Genomic DNA, 19,432 nt, shown 5'->3' with positions numbered 1-19,432 from the left:
GGCAATTCATTTTAAATGGATCACAATCCATTACAGCAACTAATGAGACCTCACAGAGAACATAAACATGAGGGACTAACCAAAAGAAAGCTGTATTAAATAACCTGAGGAAAAAACTGGATCTAAAGGGAAACACGTGAACACCAGAATGTAGACATTGATAACTTAACAGAAGTAAACTATTAATCAGAAGGAACAGAAAAACACCTAACAGAAAAAAAGTAAACTAACAAAAACCCCAAATGGCAGATCCTGACAGTCTTTGGTTTTTACTTAAATGCCTTCAGGGCAACAATCAATAAACACCAGGACATTATCTCCCTACAGTCCACATAATTTATAAAATATTCATGAAACTAAAAAAAACGAAAGAAAAAATTGCAATGAGAATGATCTAAAATTTTGTGTGTGTGGATTTATAATGTATTTTAGCAGATTCCTGTGCTTTGTTAATTAGTATGGTCTACTTGTTACCCCGTATGTTTTCTGTTCTCTGATGTTCTATCCTTGCTACTTCTAGATTTTGGAAGTTTTCATTTCTTTCCATCAAATTATTTAATGTGATCCTACTTGCCTCTTGCTTGTGCATCAGTCCAAGATACAACAAATGGATCTGATGGTCATTATTGGCATTATTATTCACCAAATAAGCCCAGCTGCCGCATGACCCCAATACCTTACTCACAGTTTAACCTGCATATGAGCACCTCTATAGGATCAATGCAACTTAAGCTGTAGGCGTTATTAAGTTCATTCAGATATGCTTGAAATACTTTGTTCTTGCCTTCATAAAACATGATTTTAGTCCACAGGACCCAGAGCAAAAAGCTAAATTGATTTGCTTAGGAAACCAGAAGGAATCTGAGCAAATCAGCTTTCTTAACTTGATCAACTTGTCATTGTTCCAGTCCATTAAAAAACAGCTAAAAAGTTGTGGCACACAGCTGCCAATCATAATGTTATACAAGAAAAAAAAAAGCTTGGCACTCCCAGCTGGAGTTGCAGATAAATGGTTTATAGCAGGGCGGAGTGACAAGAGAGAAGACTACCTATAGGGCCCCTGCAACCTGTAAGTGGTCATCTCCCTGGGATCAGTCCTCATGTCTTCGCCGATGTATGAGTACCGAGGCCTTCTCCTGCCTCCTGTGGCCCACACTGCAGAGAGCTTGGAGTTTGCCCAAAACTTTTCTGTGGAAGACTCTGATGTGTTTATTGTGACCTATCCCAAGTCAGGTAAAGTAAACTTGTTTTTGTATCTCACATCTTTTTCATATTTTTACTGATCTGTTTAAATCTTAGTGACTGTAGTTGATATTCCAACTGTTTGTATTCACAAAATTCTACTGATGAAGTTAGATGCTATATCAAGTTGGTGTAGCTCTTATGCTTGCTGTTGTTCCTATCAGATTGATCATATTTTGAGGACATAGAGGTCTGCTGCGGGTGCATGGGTACACCTTTGCAAAGGATTTTTGTCTTTTAAATAACTGCATTATACCTGATAATAAATTAGATTATAAGTAGTAATCACTCATAAACATCCATCCATCGTCTACCATGGCTTATCCTAGCAGGGTCGCTGTGGGGTTCATGCCTATCTCTAAAGGTGGGGTACACCCAGGCAGGTTGCCAGTCCATCACAGGGCTCACACAGAAACGGTGCTGCTTAATTAAGTCTTACTGATTGGAAGAACACTGATCTTCATATGTAGTCCATTTGTATAGCTGTATTATGCAGTTGACTTATGTAGTTTAAAAGACATACTTATATTAAACATTTTTTAATCCATTTGATCACAATTTTGTTTTTAGCTTGTAGTTGTTTATCTGTTTATACTACCACATTCTTTCCCGAGTCAATCAATATTCTTACCAATATTGTTCAGCTGATCACTGAAAGCTTGGGAATTAAGAAGCAAAATGTCAAGCTGCCTGCAAGTTTAGCAACTTACTGAAAACGAATTTTAGATTTAGATCTTTAGTCTGAACCTGATGAGAGTTCCGGAAGTAATGTGCTGCGTAAAAACACTGTTAGAAATTTGTTTCGTCATTCAAATAAGGCAATGCAAATTCACTTTGTGTAATTTGTGAATGTGAATAATAAGTACATTAAAAAAACGTGTGCGATTTTTTTTCTTTTTTACGTGAAGATAGGTATCAATCAGTATCCAGGACTCGAGTCATTTAATACATTTCCTGAGGTTATGTAGAAGAAGTGCATGCATGGCCAGATTTGCGTCAAACATGTCCAAACGAAACGGGTCAACGGGTTTATTATTTTCGCATTTTTATTTAACAGCACATGAACATTTTATATTTAAGAACTAAATAGATGAGAAACAAACAAAATGGTATTATCCCATATGTTCAGGGCCGCTCGTTCCCGCGAGAGGGCATGCGCCTCTCGGCAGGGTAACACCGGTCCGGTCCGGGCGTCTTGTGTGAGCTGGGTAGCAGTGTTCCAGCAGCACGGGTTGCACGGCACAATGTCTTTTCCCGAAGACTTTTACCTGGAATATCAGGGACTTCTGCTCCCCAGAGAGACTCACTGCGCAGAGAGTTTGAAGTTTGCGCAGGAATTCAGTTTTAAAGATGATGACGTCGTGGCGGTTACGTACCCAAAGTCAGGTCAGTTTTTTTTTTTTTTTTTTTCTCGTGGGTGAACACATTACTTAAATTAATGCTAAAATACATCCAGTTAAACTTTTTTCATTGTGGCTACAGTGATACTCTAACGGCGTTTTAATGATGTATCGCATGATAAAAACCCGAGCGGACTTGCTGTCTGTTTTATCTACACAAACCCTGCATTGTAAGTTTGCAACTCCGTGTCAGTGTTGCACTGTTACAAAGCACTTTTTACTAATAGTAGTAAACAGTAGAACTTTACATAGGTACTAAATCTGACAAAAGTATTCATACCCCTTAAACTCAGTTGCGGTCCTTTGACCAAATTATCCAGGGGGCCAGGGTTGGGCCAGAGTTTGTTTGTTTTTTTCTCATGGGGGCGCTGAACAAAAGAATGAAACAAACAAACAAACAAACAACCAAAAAACGGCAATATTTCATTGTTTAATATGTTAGGTGTGCCACAGGACCACTTGCGGCTCTGGAGCTGCAGGTTCAGGCCCCTGATCTAGCACATGAAAACTGTAATTCTATCTCAGCACGACTGAAGCTAGAAGTGTAACACATTTAATTTTTAATTCAGTGTTTAAGTAAAACTGTAAAGGTAAAAATTTAATTGGTTCAAGACAGGGCCAGTTCAGCTGAGGGCACAGGACCCTCTTGAAAAGACCATGCACTAACTGAAGTGTATTTTATTGAGTATCTTTATGTAATAGACCAACACTAACAACAGTGGGTACCCACGCATGCACGGGGAGATCATGCAAACACCATGCTGGGATTCAAACCCAAGACCTTTTTGCTGCAAGGCAACAGTGCTACCAACTGCACCACCGTGCAGCCTTCTGTATGAAGCACAAGTTCACAAGTATCACAAGTTTTAAATATCTCACAGGAGAGTATAGCACAACTGTTATCTTAATTCCTCATTCGATCTGAGTCCATATCATTAGCCCTCCATGTACAGTTACATAAAAACAAACAAAAACAATCCTGACAAGAAAAAGAGTAAAATTTCATTATAATCCAACTTCAATAACTGCAAATTAATTACAGTTACAGTAGGTTTGACTTCTCAGGTAAATATTCAGACTGTTACCTTTAAAAAGAGACCAAGTTTCTCTGTGCTCTGTTTAGAATACCAAAAGTTGAACCTTTTAGCCCACATGGAAAACGCTATGTGTAGGAAAGCTAACACTGCACTGAACACATCATCCCCATGGTGAAACATGGGGATGGCAGTATCATGCTGTGGGGACACTTTTCATCAGCTGTAAAAGTGAATTGGTTATTGCATCCATTAATTGATGAAGTAATGGATCAAGCTAAATAGAGGGTAATCCTAAAAAAAAAAAAAAAAAACCCATTAGAGGCTCTTATTGTAATATAAGTTGTGCACCCACAATAACCGTCCCCTGTGAAACTTGTTATTGCTTGCAGAAAAAAATTAGGTAGTTGAATAAGTTATGACATAAACAAAGAAGCAAAGCAAGAAATTCTGCCTTTTTGTCAAATCGTTTGAGGAATCGTTCCAGGGAACTACTTTAGGTAATATAAAGCTCAGGCCTGTGGCTTCACTTAACTGCCATGATGAGTTTTGAAGGTAGGACCCAAATGCAAAGTTTAGTGGTAATGAAAAAGGTTTAATGAAAAAATAAACTTACAAATGACCAGGCACAGGAACTCAGGCAGGTGAAAAACAACATAAACAAATTGGAAGCAGCCGCAAGAAAATCCAGGCAACAGACATGGAAAGAACCGGGCAAAATCACAAGGTAGATAACAAGGTGTTAACGGAAGGAACCAGTGGAGAACAATGCAAACCAGAGAGCTTAGAAACTAAGGGAAGTGAAGTGAGAACCAATGAACCGGGAGAGAAGCTAATCAGGAGCAATATGGCACAGGTGTGGACCAGGGCTGCAGGGACACAGAGGGAGTGGCTAATAAACACAAATGAGCAAGGAGAGCATGGAGGTGACTAGAATACAAGGAAACAATGACTAGCCTAAGAACATAAACAAGAACCAGATCCATCAGAATATAATAAACGCATCTAACACCAGAACACAGAAAAACAACAAAACCAACCAGAAGGAATCTAAAGAACCAGAAATGAACAGAAAAGCACCTAGCAGCGCCGAGAAGGTAAACAAACACCAACCTAACAGACAGATCCTGACATTAACAACTTTGATGTGAGCCCTTATTGCATGTAAACTTGTAAAGCTGCTAGGAGATGTTTATTGGAACATGTCAGGGAATGAGTGTATCTTCTGAAATCTCCCCTCAGGATATCTGGAAGAGTAAAAGATTTGCTCATTCTGTGATATATAATTGGTAGCAATATATGTAAAAAAATCAGGTTTCGAATTTCCTTTTGGATGATCCACAAGACTGAGGGAAAGATTTCATGTCTGCAATTAATCTACAAGATGTGTTTCACTTAGTAAACAGAGTTACTAATATAAACAAACTTTTCAGTAATATTGTAAATTATTAATTATGGCTGTGATCAAGGACCCTAAACTGATACAGACAACAAAGTTGTTAAATGGGTTTGTAATAGAACTTTTCTTGCAGATTGTATTTTTTATATCACTTCTTACTAGGTCATTAGTTACATGAATTGTGACTCATTTCCTCTTTGTTTCTCAGTAAGTCTGTTTGACCACACTTATGCTCCAGGTAGTTTCTGCTCGTGGGATTTTTTTTACTTATGCAGTTAACATAATCACACTAGGGAGAGACTTACTATGTTAAGCTTGAAAACCAATCCGGCAAATAAAAACTCCTGAAATTTAAGATCTCATTCATCTTTGTAGGAACGACCTGGATGCAGGAGATCCTACCACTGGTGCTAAACGGTGGAGATCTGACTCCTATCCATACAGTTGTGAATTGGGACCGGGTCCCCTGGCTGGAAGAAACAAGACTGGCAAAGGTTGTGGATAAGTTGACATCTCCACGTGCACTTGTTACACATTTTCCCTACAGCTTTATGCCCCCTTCCTTCCACACCTCCAAGGCCAAAGTAAGTGGGTGGAGACTTGGTCATATATTTCCAGGTTTTACCTAAAAATATAGAAAACATTACATGTGTTTGTACTCTGTCACTTGTAGGTAATCAATCTAATAAGGAATCCGAAAGATGTCCTGGTGTCTTCATATTACTTTCACCAAATGGCCAACTTCCTTGAGGATCCAGGATCTTTTGATGAATTCATGGATAAATTCCTGGAAGGCAGAGGTCAGAGATTGCTGTACAGTTGATCCATACCCCGGTGTTTTCGCTTGTTTACAGGTGTCCTGTTTCCACATTTCAGGCATACCATCTTAATAAGCTGGTTACCTGCATGTCCCAGCAGAGTTTTGCTCTCAAGATGGTGTCCTAATCACATGATTTACTTTATTTAATAAAGACTGCAGCTGGCATCAAAGTAGACGGCAAGCTGTATTTAAATGACCTTCAGCCATTTGGAATGTGTGTATGGGTACATGGGTGGGTGGGTGTGTGCGAATTTGGTGCGACAGAACAAATCTCGCAAAACTTGGGGCCCAACAGCAACACAGGACAGGTAGTCTCATCCCCTAAAGGCATCAGTAGCCCCAGGTAGACAGACATCAGGCACCCCAACAGGACAGCTGTTTGCACGACACCCGGGTAGGTGTGCAGCGAAGCACAGGAGCAGCAATCCCCAGACCAAAGAGGTACCGAGCCTGTAGCCCTGGTCACACTGGAGGGTGAAACATTTTACTATCATGTTTCTTCTGAGTGTAACTTATATTTAGGTTTTTTGGAGAGGCAAAGCCAGAGCCCCAACTTAAATCTGGTAAAGGATCTGTGATGGTAGAAGATTAGGGTAATGGTAAAGTAGCCTTCCAATCTCTAAGAGTCCTTAAAAAATCCAAGTGAAAACGTGCAAAAAGCTGCTAAGCAATTTACATGAAGGGTTTGATGGCTGTATGCCACATTTTTGTATTGATTATTGAGAAGGTTATACACATTTTTTTTCTAAAGAAAAACAGAAAAAACAGATACCCTGCGACTTTGCAACTTCTCCCACTTAGAAATCATGGAGGGGTCTGAAATTTTCATCTTAGGTGCATGTTCACAGTGAGAGACATAATCTAAAAAAAAAAAAAATCCAGAAATCACAATGTATGGTTTTTTAATAATTTATTTGTGTGTTACTGCTGCAAATAAATATTTGAACACCTGCCAATCAGCTAAGATTCTGGCCCTCAAAGACCTGTTAGTCCACCTCTAAAAAGTCCACCTCCACTCCACTTATTATTCTAAATTAGAAGCACCTGTTCTCCAGATCAGCCAGGTTTCTGGGCTGTTGCTGAGAAACATGGAGTTTGAGCTCCCTCCAAAGAGTTTCTATGGGGTTTAGGTCTGGAGACTGGGTAGGCCACTCCAGAACCTTGATATGCTTCTTACGGAGCCACGTCTTGGTTATCCTGGCTGTGTGGTTTGGGTCATTGTCATGTTGGTATCTGGATCATCCAAATGGTCATGGGCAAACTTAAGACGGGCCTGGACGTGTGCTGATTTAAGCAGGGGAACTTTCCGTGCCATGCATGACTTTAAACTATGACGTCTTAGTGTATTACCCACAGTAACCTTGGAAACAGTGGTGCCAGCTCTCTTCAGGTCATTGACCAGCTCCTCCCGTATGTTCTGGGCTGATTTCTCACCTTTCTTAGGATCATTGATACGCCACGAGGTGAGATCTTGCATGGAGACCCAGTCTGAGGGAGATTGACAGACATGTTTAGCTTCTTCCATTTTCTAATAATTTCTCCAACAGTTGATCTTTTTTCACCAAGCTGCTTGGCAGTTGCTCCGTAGCCCTTTCCAGCCTTGTGGAAGTCTACAATTTTGTCTCTGGTGTCTTTGGACAGCTCTTGGTCTTAGCCATGTTAGTAGTTGGAGTCTTACTGATTGTGTGGGGTGGACAGGTATCTTTATGCAGCTAACAACCTCAAACAGGTGCTTCTAATTTAGAATAATAAGTGGAGTGGAGGTGGACTTTTTAGAGGCGGACTAACAGGTCTTTGAGGGCCAGAATTTTAGCTGATTGGCAGGTGTTCAAATACTTATTTGCAACAGTAACACACAAATAAATTACTAAAAAACCATACATTGTGATTTCCAGATTTGTTTTTTAGATTATGTCTCTCACTGTGGACATGCACCTAAGATGAAAATTTAAGAAACCTCCATGATTTCTAAGTGGGAGAATTTGTAAAGTCGCAGGGTGTTCAAATACTTATTTTCCTCACTGTAGTTCAAAGGTGATACTCCTTTTACATTTTTTTATTATCTTCTGAGAGATGCAAGTCTCACTTGCTATCAGAAACTCCCATGGGTCCAAATAATTTATGTGCAGAGTACTGACTTTTATAATATGAAGTCAAAAGAATTGGTTTCTCTCTGTTCTTTCCACACAGTTTTGTAAAACAAGGATCTTTTTGTCATGGTATGTCTGTTTGGAGTGCATGCAGTGATCTGATATGTTCTGCCTGCAGTGCTCTTTGGAAAATGGACAGACCATGTAAAGAGCTGGAGATGTGCAGAGCTAGGAGACAGGATACTTTTCATCACGTATGAAGAAATGGCTGAGGTACTTCTCTTTTAGTTTTTTTTTAAATGCATGTTTGACTTTTGTCAGCTAAAGGTCAGACTATCTGTTTTAAGCTTTGAACATTGAACTGTGGTGCACTGCAAATGGTATCTTTTAACTATCCTGCTAGTTACATTTTGTATGAACAATGTTTAGTAACGCAGACTTGTGTTAACTCTCTTCCACGTGACTCTTAATAGCTAACAACAGAAGTTGGGCCCAATATGTGCTTATGGCACATAAGGGTCTTATGGAAATGTCCAGAGGTGGACCAGGAAGTCAGACGCATGTTGCATGGTATTTGTGTACATAAAAGACATCCTGATGGAAACAACTCTTCTTATTTTTGGTTGTTCACACATACTAAATGGAGGTGGCTCAACTTCATGTTAGGTGTGTTTGAGAACATATTGTAAAATGTTTGCATACCCCTTGAACCTTTTCAGATGTTGTCACATCACAACCACATTAATGTATTTTATTGGAGATATATGGGATGGACCAACATAAAATTGTACATAGTTGTGAAGTGAAAGAAAATGAGGCACAAACATTATATTAAAAGAGCTTCAATCTATACTGTATCATGACTCTAAATGACCATATATCTTTCATCCAGGACCTGCCCACATCTATCAGGTGTATCTCTGACTTCTTGTGCTGCACCCTGAGTGAAGATGTCATTCACAAGATAGCAAAGCATTGCTCTTTCGAGAGCATGGAGGCCAACACTATGTCCAACTTTAGCCTGGTTCCAAAGGGGTACATGGACAGCGACAAGTCTCCTTTCCTGAGGAAAGGTGAGTTTGTGCCTGTCTGCTTACTGCACACCTGAGATTTGCTTTCATATCAATGATTTGCTGTCTGTAACACTCTTTTCCCTCACATGTTGTGACAGGGGTTACAGGTGACTGGAAAAACCACTTCAGCTCAGAGCAACTGGTCCGATTCACATCCGTCATTAACAAAGAGTTAGAGGAAGAGAACTTCTCGCTGCCATGGAGTCTGGACTGATCCGCATTGAAAACTAAAAGTAAGAAGAAACAGAATCAAGGACTCTACTCATCCTTTTAAAATAGGAAATGTATGCTAACTGCAGTGAACAACTCAAAATTATTTTGTTATAATGTGAGCTATGCGGCCAATGGCGGTTTATTACCTTGTGCGGTTACATGATTAATTGATGATCTATTGTTGGATTTGAATGAGTTTTAGAACTGGTTACTAAATGAAGTATGAACACCTCCTAACACCTTCTAACATAAACAAGGAAAGGTTTAATGATGATGAATATGATGTCAGTCACAGAGACAAAATGGTTACATGTTTTTGTAAGGTGTTTGAAGTATTTTAAATTGGTTGATGCCTGTGTCTTGTTAAATTCCAGTTTAAAAATAAAATAATATTTACACACAAAATTGTTGTCCTCTTATTTGCCATGATATGAAATTTAGTCAGCCTATTTATATAGGTCCTGTAATGTTTTTCGTTATATATTCTTTCCTATTTCCACAAATAAGGTTCAAGGAAAGGCTTAGTGTTGTTTTTCTAACTGTACTCTATATATCTGCATCTTCCAGAAAAGGATCCCAGCTGTTCAGGTCCTGATGGTGAAAATCCCTCACAGTCTACAGTCTCTGGGTACAAGAGGCGGAGTGGAGAAAATACATCACATACGAAAAAAATCACTACACTCTACAAGCCTGAGTGCTGTTCTGAAATATTTGGACATATACAGGTCCTTCTCAAAATATTAGCATATTGTGATAAAGTTCATTATTTTCCATAATGTCATGATGAAAATTTAACATTCATATATTTTAGATTCATTGCACACTAACTGAAATATTTCAGGTCTTTTATTGTCTTAATACGGATGATTTTGGCATACAGCTCATGAAAACCCAAAATTCCTATCTCACAAAATTAGCATATTTCATCCGACCAATAAAAGAAAAGTGTTTTTAATACAAAAACGTCAACCTTCAAATAATCATGTACAGTTATGCACTCAATACTTGGTCGGGAATCCTTTGGCAGAAATGACTGCTTCAATGCGGCGTGGCATGGAGGCAATCAGCCTGTGGCACTGCTGAGGTCTTATGGAGGCCCAGGATGCTTCGATAGCGGCCTTTAGCTCATCCAGAGTGTTGGGTCTTGAGTCTCTCAACGTTCTCTTCACAATATCCCACAGATTTTCTATGGGGTTCAGGTCAGGAGAGTTGGCAGGCCAATTGAGCACAGTGATACCATTGTCGTTGTGCAGTGTTTTCTGCCAGACTTTTTCCTTCCCACAGACTTCCCACTGAGGTGCCTTGATACAGCACTCTGGGAACAGCCTATTTGTTCAGAAATGTCTTTCTGTGTCTTACCCTCTTGCTTGAGGGTGTCAATAGTGGCCTTCTGGACAGCAGTCAGGTCGGCAGTCTTACCCATGATTGGGGTTTTGAGTGATGAACCAGGCTGGGAGTTTTAAAGGCCTCAGGAATCTTTTGCAGGTGTTTAGAGTTAACTCGTTGATTCAGATGATTAGGTTCATAGCTTCGTTTAGAGACCCTTTTAATAATATGCTAATTTTGTGAGATAGGAATTTTGGGTTTTCATGAGCTGTATGCCAAAATCATCCGTATTAAGACAATAAAAGACCTGAAATATTTCAGTTAGTGTGCAATGAATCTAAAATATATGAATGTTAAATTTTCATCATGACATTCTGGAAAATAATGAATTTATCACAATATGCTAATATTTTGAGAAGGACCTGTAGATATTTTATATCAGTTTTAACAATACTGACAAATTCAAGGACAATAAAAAATGAAGAAACGATCTTTTAGTGTCCAGCTTCTGGTGGAGAATAAATTAGGACACCCCCACCTTTATAAATAGCTAATATTACACATGGTTTGAAAATCATTACTCATCATTTTCAAGGAGGTTTGCCCTGTTTACACCTCAGACATTTAGTTCGGTGCTCCTAGCTGTAGAAGTAAGTGTGAAGACCATGGCTGGATCAGAAGAGCTGTCATAAGTTCAACTTTTATGGGAGGTCAGCAGGGAGGAGAGCTTTGGTCTCCAAGAGTGTGCAGGAACCAAGCAGTACAAAGTAGAGTAGATGACACAGGTGCTGAATTTAAAAAGTGGGTTTTTATTTACCCAAAAAACATGAAAAAATGGTTAACAAAATGGGCAATTAAACTGGCATGCCAGTAAAAGAGGTCAACTCAAGATACTAGACTCAAAATCACCACTGACAAGACTCAGACAGATACGAACTAAAACCGACCTCCTGAACTAACACATAAGGGCCCTTAAATACAGGTTTAGCTAAACCATACACACACACAATAGGGGAAGACAAAATGGCTGCCACATAAGTAATACGAAACAAGGAAATAAATCCAAAACACCCCCTAAGGTTCCCCCACTTGGCATGAAGCGTTTGGTCCGGTCCAATGAGGCCATCAGCAGTACTTCAGGAATCTCAGCCCTTAGCCACGCCTTTTGCCCATCAGGAAGGGGAAGCCAAACACCCATGTAAACTCAAACAAAGAAAAGAGTATTAATATAGCATAGAAGTGAAGTGACCTTGCAGTGTTAATGTGTCCACTTCATATAAACATTGTAAGGTGATAGAGGAATAAACTAAGAAACTATATAATTAAGGAATATTTAAATTAATGACTACAAAGTAAATTAAAGGGAAACCAAATTGTAGCAGGGTGTGGCTCTTACCCTGTGTGGCTTGCCATCACAAAGAGTCAGACTACAGCTTGCCACAGAGAAAGCTGATAAAGAACAGGACTTGTGGAAATGAACTCTTTGGACACCAGAACAGAAGACCTGTTTTGAATAAATCAAATACAGCATGCCAGAAAAATACCCTACAAGCTGTTAAGCACAGAGCTGGAAGTGTCATGGTATGGAGAAGCTTTCTGCAGCTCATAGAACCCACCATGGATTTTATTTTGTATTAGAGGGGACTTGAAGATATGAGACCATCTGCAAAAAAATAAATAAATAATGCTGAAGTAGAACAGTATCCTGCAACATTTCAGTGACCCAAAACATACCAGTAAATCCTAGGACCAGCTGAGAATAAGGAAATTGAATGTCCTGGGCTGAGTCAAAGTACAAGTCTTGATGCTGTTGGATGACTTTAAATTTTGCAGCTGAAAGCCAGGAGTGGGGCAATCCTTCCTCAGACCGATGTCAGAGACTGATGGATGGTTACAAGATGCCCTCAATGAGGTAATGTCAGCCAAAAGGCTTGATAGCACTGGGTAGTGCATACTGTAATCAGATATTGGGAATAATCCCTTTTTTACACAGAGCCAGGTTGGTTTGAATAGTTTTGTTCTCTTAATTTAATGAAATCAGCATTTGAAATCTACATACTGGATTTACTCAGGTTATCTTTGACTGAGCAGAAAGTGTGTTAAAGGAAAGGAAACATTTGCATGTGACCAAAAAAAAAAGCAAACAGAAGAAGAAACCCATAATGGGACAAATACTTCTTTATGGCACCATAAGTATAGCCGAAATAACAGCACATATGTTGTCTTTAAATTACATTAGTGAAGATTTTTCCAAAATCAGCATTTTGTTCAACAGGAACACCAACATCATAGTGCTTTGGTGGTAAAAAAAAACAAAACATGCTCTTCATTGGCAAATTTTCTACTCAGAATATCACACTTTTATTGCTCTCTGAAACTTAGATATGAAAATATGTAAGAAAGGTGCAGCTTGTTTGAGAGTTACATCACATTAAAATATTGTTTGTGTGAGCAAAGATAACAGGAGACAATGAAACAGGTGGGCTGGCAAAGACCCTATTGCAAATGCTTGAAGATCATTTCACTAACTGACGCATGATATCATGATTTATATATATTAATTACTACATTTCTTAAAAAGATTGATTGATTAAACAAAGCTAGCTCATGCAGGAGCTATGAACTAAGTTCAGAATGAATTCAGTTTTTACTGAACTAGGTCTTGTTAGAGGTGATCTAACACTTTATAAAAGGGACACTTTTAGCAAACTAATTTAAAGCTGTTTTGTCGCTGCTTATCTTATAAATCAATGTTGTTCTCAATCATTCTCCCCGCTCAAATTTTGTCAACTGCTGACATCTAACACATCTACGAAGCATTTTCATTGTTTAATTAACTTTACTCACTGTTTGGACTGGCGACTGGGTTCTTCAAAAAACAAGTTAGGAAGGAAGAGACTATGCCATCGTTGAACCTCGAAACTGTGTCCCTGAAGCCTCTCTGGTTCAACTTATTCTAATTTGGGTCTTTCACTGTCATGGTAAAATGAAATTATGCTTTATTGAAAGCTTAATTCTCTCTACATACACACTTTAGTTTTCACAAAAGCTTTATAATACATACAGTGCCTTGCAAAATGTTCATGCTATTCATAGTTGTGCACCCCGCAAATCAGGGATTTATGGAGGAGTGGCAGGATAGTTTAATTCTGGAAAGAAAACTATATGAAGTTTCGGCTGCACAACAAAGCAGGCCAAGATGAGGCAAGTTTATTTGTGTAGCACCAGTTCTATGCAGGGCCCTCCAAAGTACTTTACAGGATGTTGAATGGAAGACGTTAACATAACAAAGATAGAGTTCAATATGTCAAACACTACATTAGCATTACTTGATGGAGACAGAAATACTCTTATTCTCAGTGAATTGATGATATTTAGTTAGTTGCAATTATTTTCTAAACATTTTAGGTAAAACAAAGTGCAAGCATTAAGATAAATACTCCAAATGAAATTGACTCTGGATGATCAGTTTTTTTTATCTGGTTAAATTGATTGCACAATATGTGTTTGTGAACATGCCTGAAAAGACCGGTGACACGAGGTCTGTCTTTCCTATTTTTTTTTAATGGTTTTGCTTTACCAAATTCCAAATGGCCTCAGCTATTTCCTGAAAACAGTATAAAAAGACAAGTCAGCATGCTTTGTTAATTGGAAATAGTCATATAAAACGCAGTCATCACATGAAGAAAGAAATATGTACAACTCTGTGTGGACCCTGGTGGTCCAAATGACTCTGAGAACATGTGCCCCCTTGATGAACCTGGTGAGCTTTCTTCCCTTTGTATGCTTTATTGTAGCTGCCTAAACTAAGAGTCTGTTCATCTTTGCAGGTCTGTGCAAGTTTAGCAAAGGCCGTCTCCCATGTTACAATACCTCTGGTGTTGTGGGTCAATTTCCTGTGGTGAAAGCCAGCCTATTTCCCCAGAGACTGCATGACATTCATAGACACAAACCCTCTTTGTTTGTTGTAATAGTTTCCTCTGTACATGCATTGCTCACACAGTTCATCACAATGGGTCCATAGAGTGTTATCATGAGGCCCGTGGAGTCAGAAATCTCATCAGGCCTTTCTTAATAACATCAGGTGATAAACATACAGTATTTACCTGTCCATAGGCCCACATTGCCACACAAGTCAACGGTAATTTCTTTCTTATATTTGTAAAAATACAGATTCAAATCTTTGGTAACTTTTTTTAAATCCACCTTGTTCCTGTAACCCATGATAAATTATATACATGATTTCCAGATCAAAATGCGTTGGAGGGTGGACAGGGTACGGTTCTGCCTTGCTTCAGGAGACGGAGGATAACAGGAAGCTGCCAGCTTGGTACTTGGAAACGAAATCCACCAAACATAGGTCATCTTGATCGTTCAGAAACTTCTGGAACCGAAGTCAAAGTTCAATGAAGAATGATCAGAAGGTTCAGGTTTCTACCTGCAAAGGAACATACACAAAGTCAGCTTCAAGGCAAGGAACAAAGCATAGCTTAGTAGTGGCTGAGCTTGTTACCATTGAAGGCAAACACTCTGGCATCAAAGTGCTGGCAGCCTCCTGCTTAAATACTCGTCCTGCAATCAGCAGATCAGTTGCACTTGTCACCCAGCACACCTGAGAAACTCCAGCACCATCTGAAAACTGACAACAAAAGTGCAGACAAAACACAAACACACACTGAACCCAAAACCGCGACAGTAAGATGAAAGAACATTTCACTAATTTTTATCAAAATAGTAAAGTATTTCCATCTTTGTAGGCACAAATATGTTCTATGGCAGTATTCTGCATTTTCTAACACTACAATTCAATTTGTTGAAGGAGAGTGTGGTCAACCTTTTTACTCAAAGCAGTTAGAGCCTAGTGCCACACATCTGGGTCTGGGTTCTATTGTCAGCAACAAGAAAACACAGATGCCTGGTTACTCATGTGTTACAGGACTGGAGTAATCTTACAGCCACATAGCTGTGACGAAATGGAGGTCAAAATATATTTGAGTTCAATATAAATCTGGTGTTTTCTATGCTTTTATAGTATTGAAAGCTAGTGGTGTATTTGGCTATTTTTGAGTGGCAATTTTTTGTTGTAGTTTAAGAACCAGGAAGACATGCACGTATAATCCACTGTTATCAATCATAAAAGGACATAACTGCTTTGCTCATTATTTTTTTAAACATAACATCATTCCTGATCTGCTCTCTGTAGTACTGTTAATCCTTTTCATTATATTTCTTCTCTGGTGGTCGGTCACCACAGTGGGAGGTAGGTATCTTCCTGGTTGTTTTGTTGACCAAGTGAAAGGTGCAAACATGAAGGGTTTTCAGTGGTTGGTTCCATTTTAGACCCACATTTGTCTTGATTCATCGTCTATATAAGTCAAGACATATGAAAAATGAAAGATTGCAAGAACAATCCTGTTTTACTGTGGGTGCATGTTAAACATACTGAATCTATAGGCTAAGCATCGTTTGATTTTAGGTGGAGTGCTAAAGAGAGCAACAAGTGGACCTTATTGGACGCGTCCAAGCTTTGCTCATTGGACACATCCGTAAGTGTGTGATTATTAAAAGGCACAAAAAAGATTAGTCCCTTTTAACAATAAAAGATTTGCATACACATTGCATTCCATAGCAACACCTCAGTAAACAAGTTTGATTGCTTTTCTTTAAATAAAAATGTTACTGTGTGAAGTTAAGTCTCACAAATACATTGAAAATATGCCAAGAAACTCAAAATTAAAAAATGTATTTTACTTGAACTGCATTTGTTTCTGAAAGCTGGTTTAATAGGCATGCTGCAGTCCAGACTGCATTCAGTCTTACGTTGGATTGTTAAGTCACGATGCTTTCTTCACTGCTCACCTACGTCAGCATAGTTGCTCTAGACACTTACCAGACAAGCTCAGACAAGTAGATGTACATTCTTAATAACGAATGTGGGAAAAGAAGGACAGACAAGCTGAGTTTAGAAAGTTTCAAAATATTTTGGAAATCAGCAGAATAGTTGCTCTTATGTTGAAGCAATTTTGCCAGATTTGCATTTAAAAAGGAGAATGTTTTCCTGAATATTCAAGTCGTCACTGTTGATCAAAATTATTCTTATATTATTATTATATTGTAAGGTATGTTATCAACAAGACACATTGCGCTTTCCCATCAAATTGCTGTGGAGTTTGAAAAAACAATTCAATTTGAAACAATAAAAAGAAAACATGCCCTGGAATCTAAAGCCCAACGGATTCAAACATGCCTCTCTGCAAACAGCCTGATGACTAATGGAGGCCAGAGGAGAGAAATTACCTCTCTGCAGCACCTCGCATAACAGGAAAACAATGAGGCACACATGGCATTCAGAAACATGCAAAACAATTACCAAACTTAACCCAATCAAACTATGCCATCCTCTCAATAAAGCAATTATACAGCTGCTGCTGTGTGAAACGTTTTTGTCCTTGAATGTATTTAATGTGGCCAATAGAGGGCAGCAATGTTTCATAGGGGCTTTTGCTAAATACGTCATTGAGGGACCAGGTCCCACAATGATCTATTATACATATATATATATATATAAAAGCACTGTGAGAAGCCGCAAAAAGACATGTAGAGCTGGAGCCAGGCCGTTGTTTAATTCTGCATCAACACAAAAGGTTTTCTAGTCAACTACATTGTCAACAATCAGTTAAATTAACAAAATGGTAAAATTACGAGTGACAGTTTCTTACCCCGGGCTGGCTCTCTGTTAAACAGAATGAACACCTCACGGCCAAAGTAGTCAGTTACTCTGCTGGAAACAAATAGGCATATTTCCATTACCACAACCTGCCTTACATTTTATATATACATAAAAAAGAGGGAAAAAGGGAATCTGATTCTGATTCTTAAAATGTATTTTGTTCTGTCACAGTAACGTCATATTCATCAAAATATCTCAAGGTTCCATTGTATTTATTATTCACCATTATTCTACTTGGGGAAACTTAACAAATTTAGTGCCTTACAAATTTAAAAGTTTTATAGGCAAGAACAGTTTGTTGTACAGCACAGCTGTGCAGTGGAATCAACTGTTAAAGGGAAGAAAAACAAGTAATAATTTGGGACTTGGAATAAAAAAGTGGTTACAGAACTTATAGGGACGTATAAGTGAGAGTTAACTAATAGTCATTTATGAAGGGTATTAAATGTCCATCCACTTTCTATACCCCCTTCTTCTGCACAGGGTGGCGGGTGAGCTTGTGCCTATCTCCAGTGGTCTACGGGCGAGAAGTGGGATACACCCTGGACAAGCCGCCAGTCCTTCGCAGGGTAAAACAGAGACACAAAGGACAACCATGCACACACCAGTTCACACCTCAGGGCAATTAAGAGAGACTAATTAACCTAATAGTCATGTTTTTGTACTGTGGGAGGAAGCCGGAGTACCCAGAGAGAACCCACACATGAACGGGGAGAACATGTAAACTCTATGCAGAAAGAACCCTGGCCTTTCTATTAATATTAAAATTTCTACAAATTCTGTAAAGCTTTGGTGACCTCGGGTTAACAGAGGGTGAAATCGAAGAAGGGATAGTCCTCCTTTTTTATTAAGTAAATAGTGAATTCAATTTTGGTCTCTCATCATTTTTTCAGGCCTTCAAACAGAAGCAGAAAATATTAAATAACCTTTAGGTTTTAACTGTTTAACTTTCAAATTATTCATGTTTCTCCAAGTATATGTGAACAACTTTCAAGGCACCTTCTGAATGGGACCTTAGGTGCTGCAAAGTAAGTTTCTACCTTGGGCCGGCTCTGACTATAGCTGTATGTGTTGAGTGAGAGATCTACTTAGAGACAAATGATAAAGATGTACATGTTCCAGGTGATGTTTGGTCAGGAGATTATGGCTTTATTAACCTACTTATCCCAGAATATTAGGGCTGACTTACAGTATTTGAGACAAGAAATCTGTCTGTTAGACAAACCGACAGCAGGTTCTACAGCAGTGGTATATTTAATTTAACTTTGACACGATTGTGCTAAAACCTCCTAAACATTTAGGTGCCAATGCAGACTATGTAATGCTGGTGTTTAATGCATGTACATGGTATTGATTTCAATGATACATTGGACTTGGACTCTTATGGGCTCATTCTCATTCTTAACCAGTCGAATCATAGTTTAGAAAGCATGTTCTTTGAAAAGGCAAAATAGAAACATTGTGATATTTTCAGTTAAAATGTAGAAAAATGTGTTCATTGTTTTGTGTGCAGTGTCATTTTATTTTATTGTAAGCAATTCCAAAACACTATTAAAACAAAAAGAAAGAAGAAAAGATTAAAAACTTTATACAGTTGGATACATACTATAGTACTTGCTAAAACTGATAACTAAATTACAAATAAATAAAACTTAAACTAAATAATGTAATACTTGATCAAAAAAAAAAAAAACAACTGATAAAATAAGAATTAGAAATGATCTCACAGCACCAAAGAAATCAAAGTTTAAGTCTAGTGAAAATGTTTTCATTGTGTTTTTGTCAAAATACTGAAAAACGATTTCAAGTATTAAAAATTATGTGGTCTTAAAAAAAACAATGTGCACGCTGAGTGAGAACCATTTTTCATATTGTACCAGCAAAGTTAGAACACATTTCTGGAAAGTGTGGTCCTCACTTTTTTAAATGCTGTTCTTAGTTTAAGGGTAAGGGTCAGGGTTAGGCATAGAAATTAATGAAAATAGAAGTCAATGAAAAGTCCTCATAAAGATAGTAAAACACAGATGTGTGTGTGTGTGTGTGTGTGTGTGCATTGGGGGTCCGTGGAGGTGGGTTGTTGGGGGGGGGTTGCCCCCTGAGTTCTG

General features: G+C 38.5%; 1 protein-coding gene across 4 annotated transcripts; it reads left to right on the top strand.

The window, feature by feature from the left end:
* The first annotated feature begins 1,070 nt into the window (after positions 1 to 1,070).
* sult2st3 (sulfotransferase family 2, cytosolic sulfotransferase 3) lies at positions 1,071 to 10,038 on the top strand. Of its 4 annotated transcripts, XM_047360331.1 has the most exons (7): positions 2,396 to 2,628; positions 5,451 to 5,659; positions 5,749 to 5,875; positions 8,164 to 8,258; positions 8,878 to 9,058; positions 9,157 to 9,291; positions 9,839 to 10,038. In XM_047360331.1, the coding sequence occupies exons 1-6, from the start codon at positions 2,487 to 2,489 to the stop codon at positions 9,270 to 9,272; spliced, it is 870 nt and encodes a 289-aa protein (XP_047216287.1). In that variant the 5' UTR covers positions 2,396 to 2,486; the 3' UTR covers positions 9,273 to 9,291; positions 9,839 to 10,038. The 4 variants fall into 4 exon arrangements, with proteins under 4 accessions (XP_047216288.1, XP_047216287.1, XP_047216286.1 ...); XM_047360332.1 differs by lacking the exons at positions 2,396 to 2,628; positions 9,839 to 10,038 and adding an exon at positions 1,071 to 1,233 and having other exon boundaries at positions 9,157 to 9,676; XM_047360330.1 differs by lacking the exon at positions 9,839 to 10,038 and having other exon boundaries at positions 2,397 to 2,628; positions 9,157 to 9,676.
* Positions 10,039 to 19,432: the final 9,394 nt, after the last annotated feature.

The sequence above is a fragment of the Girardinichthys multiradiatus genome, chromosome 3, assembly GCF_021462225.1.
Source record: "Girardinichthys multiradiatus isolate DD_20200921_A chromosome 3, DD_fGirMul_XY1, whole genome shotgun sequence".
Taxonomy (NCBI): Eukaryota; Metazoa; Chordata; class Actinopteri; order Cyprinodontiformes; family Goodeidae; genus Girardinichthys; species Girardinichthys multiradiatus.
Note: the sequence above shows the minus strand (reverse complement) of the source record. Positions and strands in the feature narration are given on the sequence as shown.

Bases quoted from the DNA above. Each gene is read 5' to 3' on its own strand.
- sult2st3 (XM_047360331.1), top strand. From the start codon at position 2,487: ATGTCTTTTCCCGAAGACTTTTACCTGGAATATCAGGGACTTCTGCTC. The intron at 5,876-8,163 runs GTCAGAGATTGC...TTCTGCCTGCAG, and splicing joins TAAATTCCTGGAAGGCAGAG to TGCTCTTTGGAAAATGGACA. The intron at 9,059-9,156 runs GTGAGTTTGTGC...ATGTTGTGACAG, and splicing joins GTCTCCTTTCCTGAGGAAAG to GGGTTACAGGTGACTGGAAA.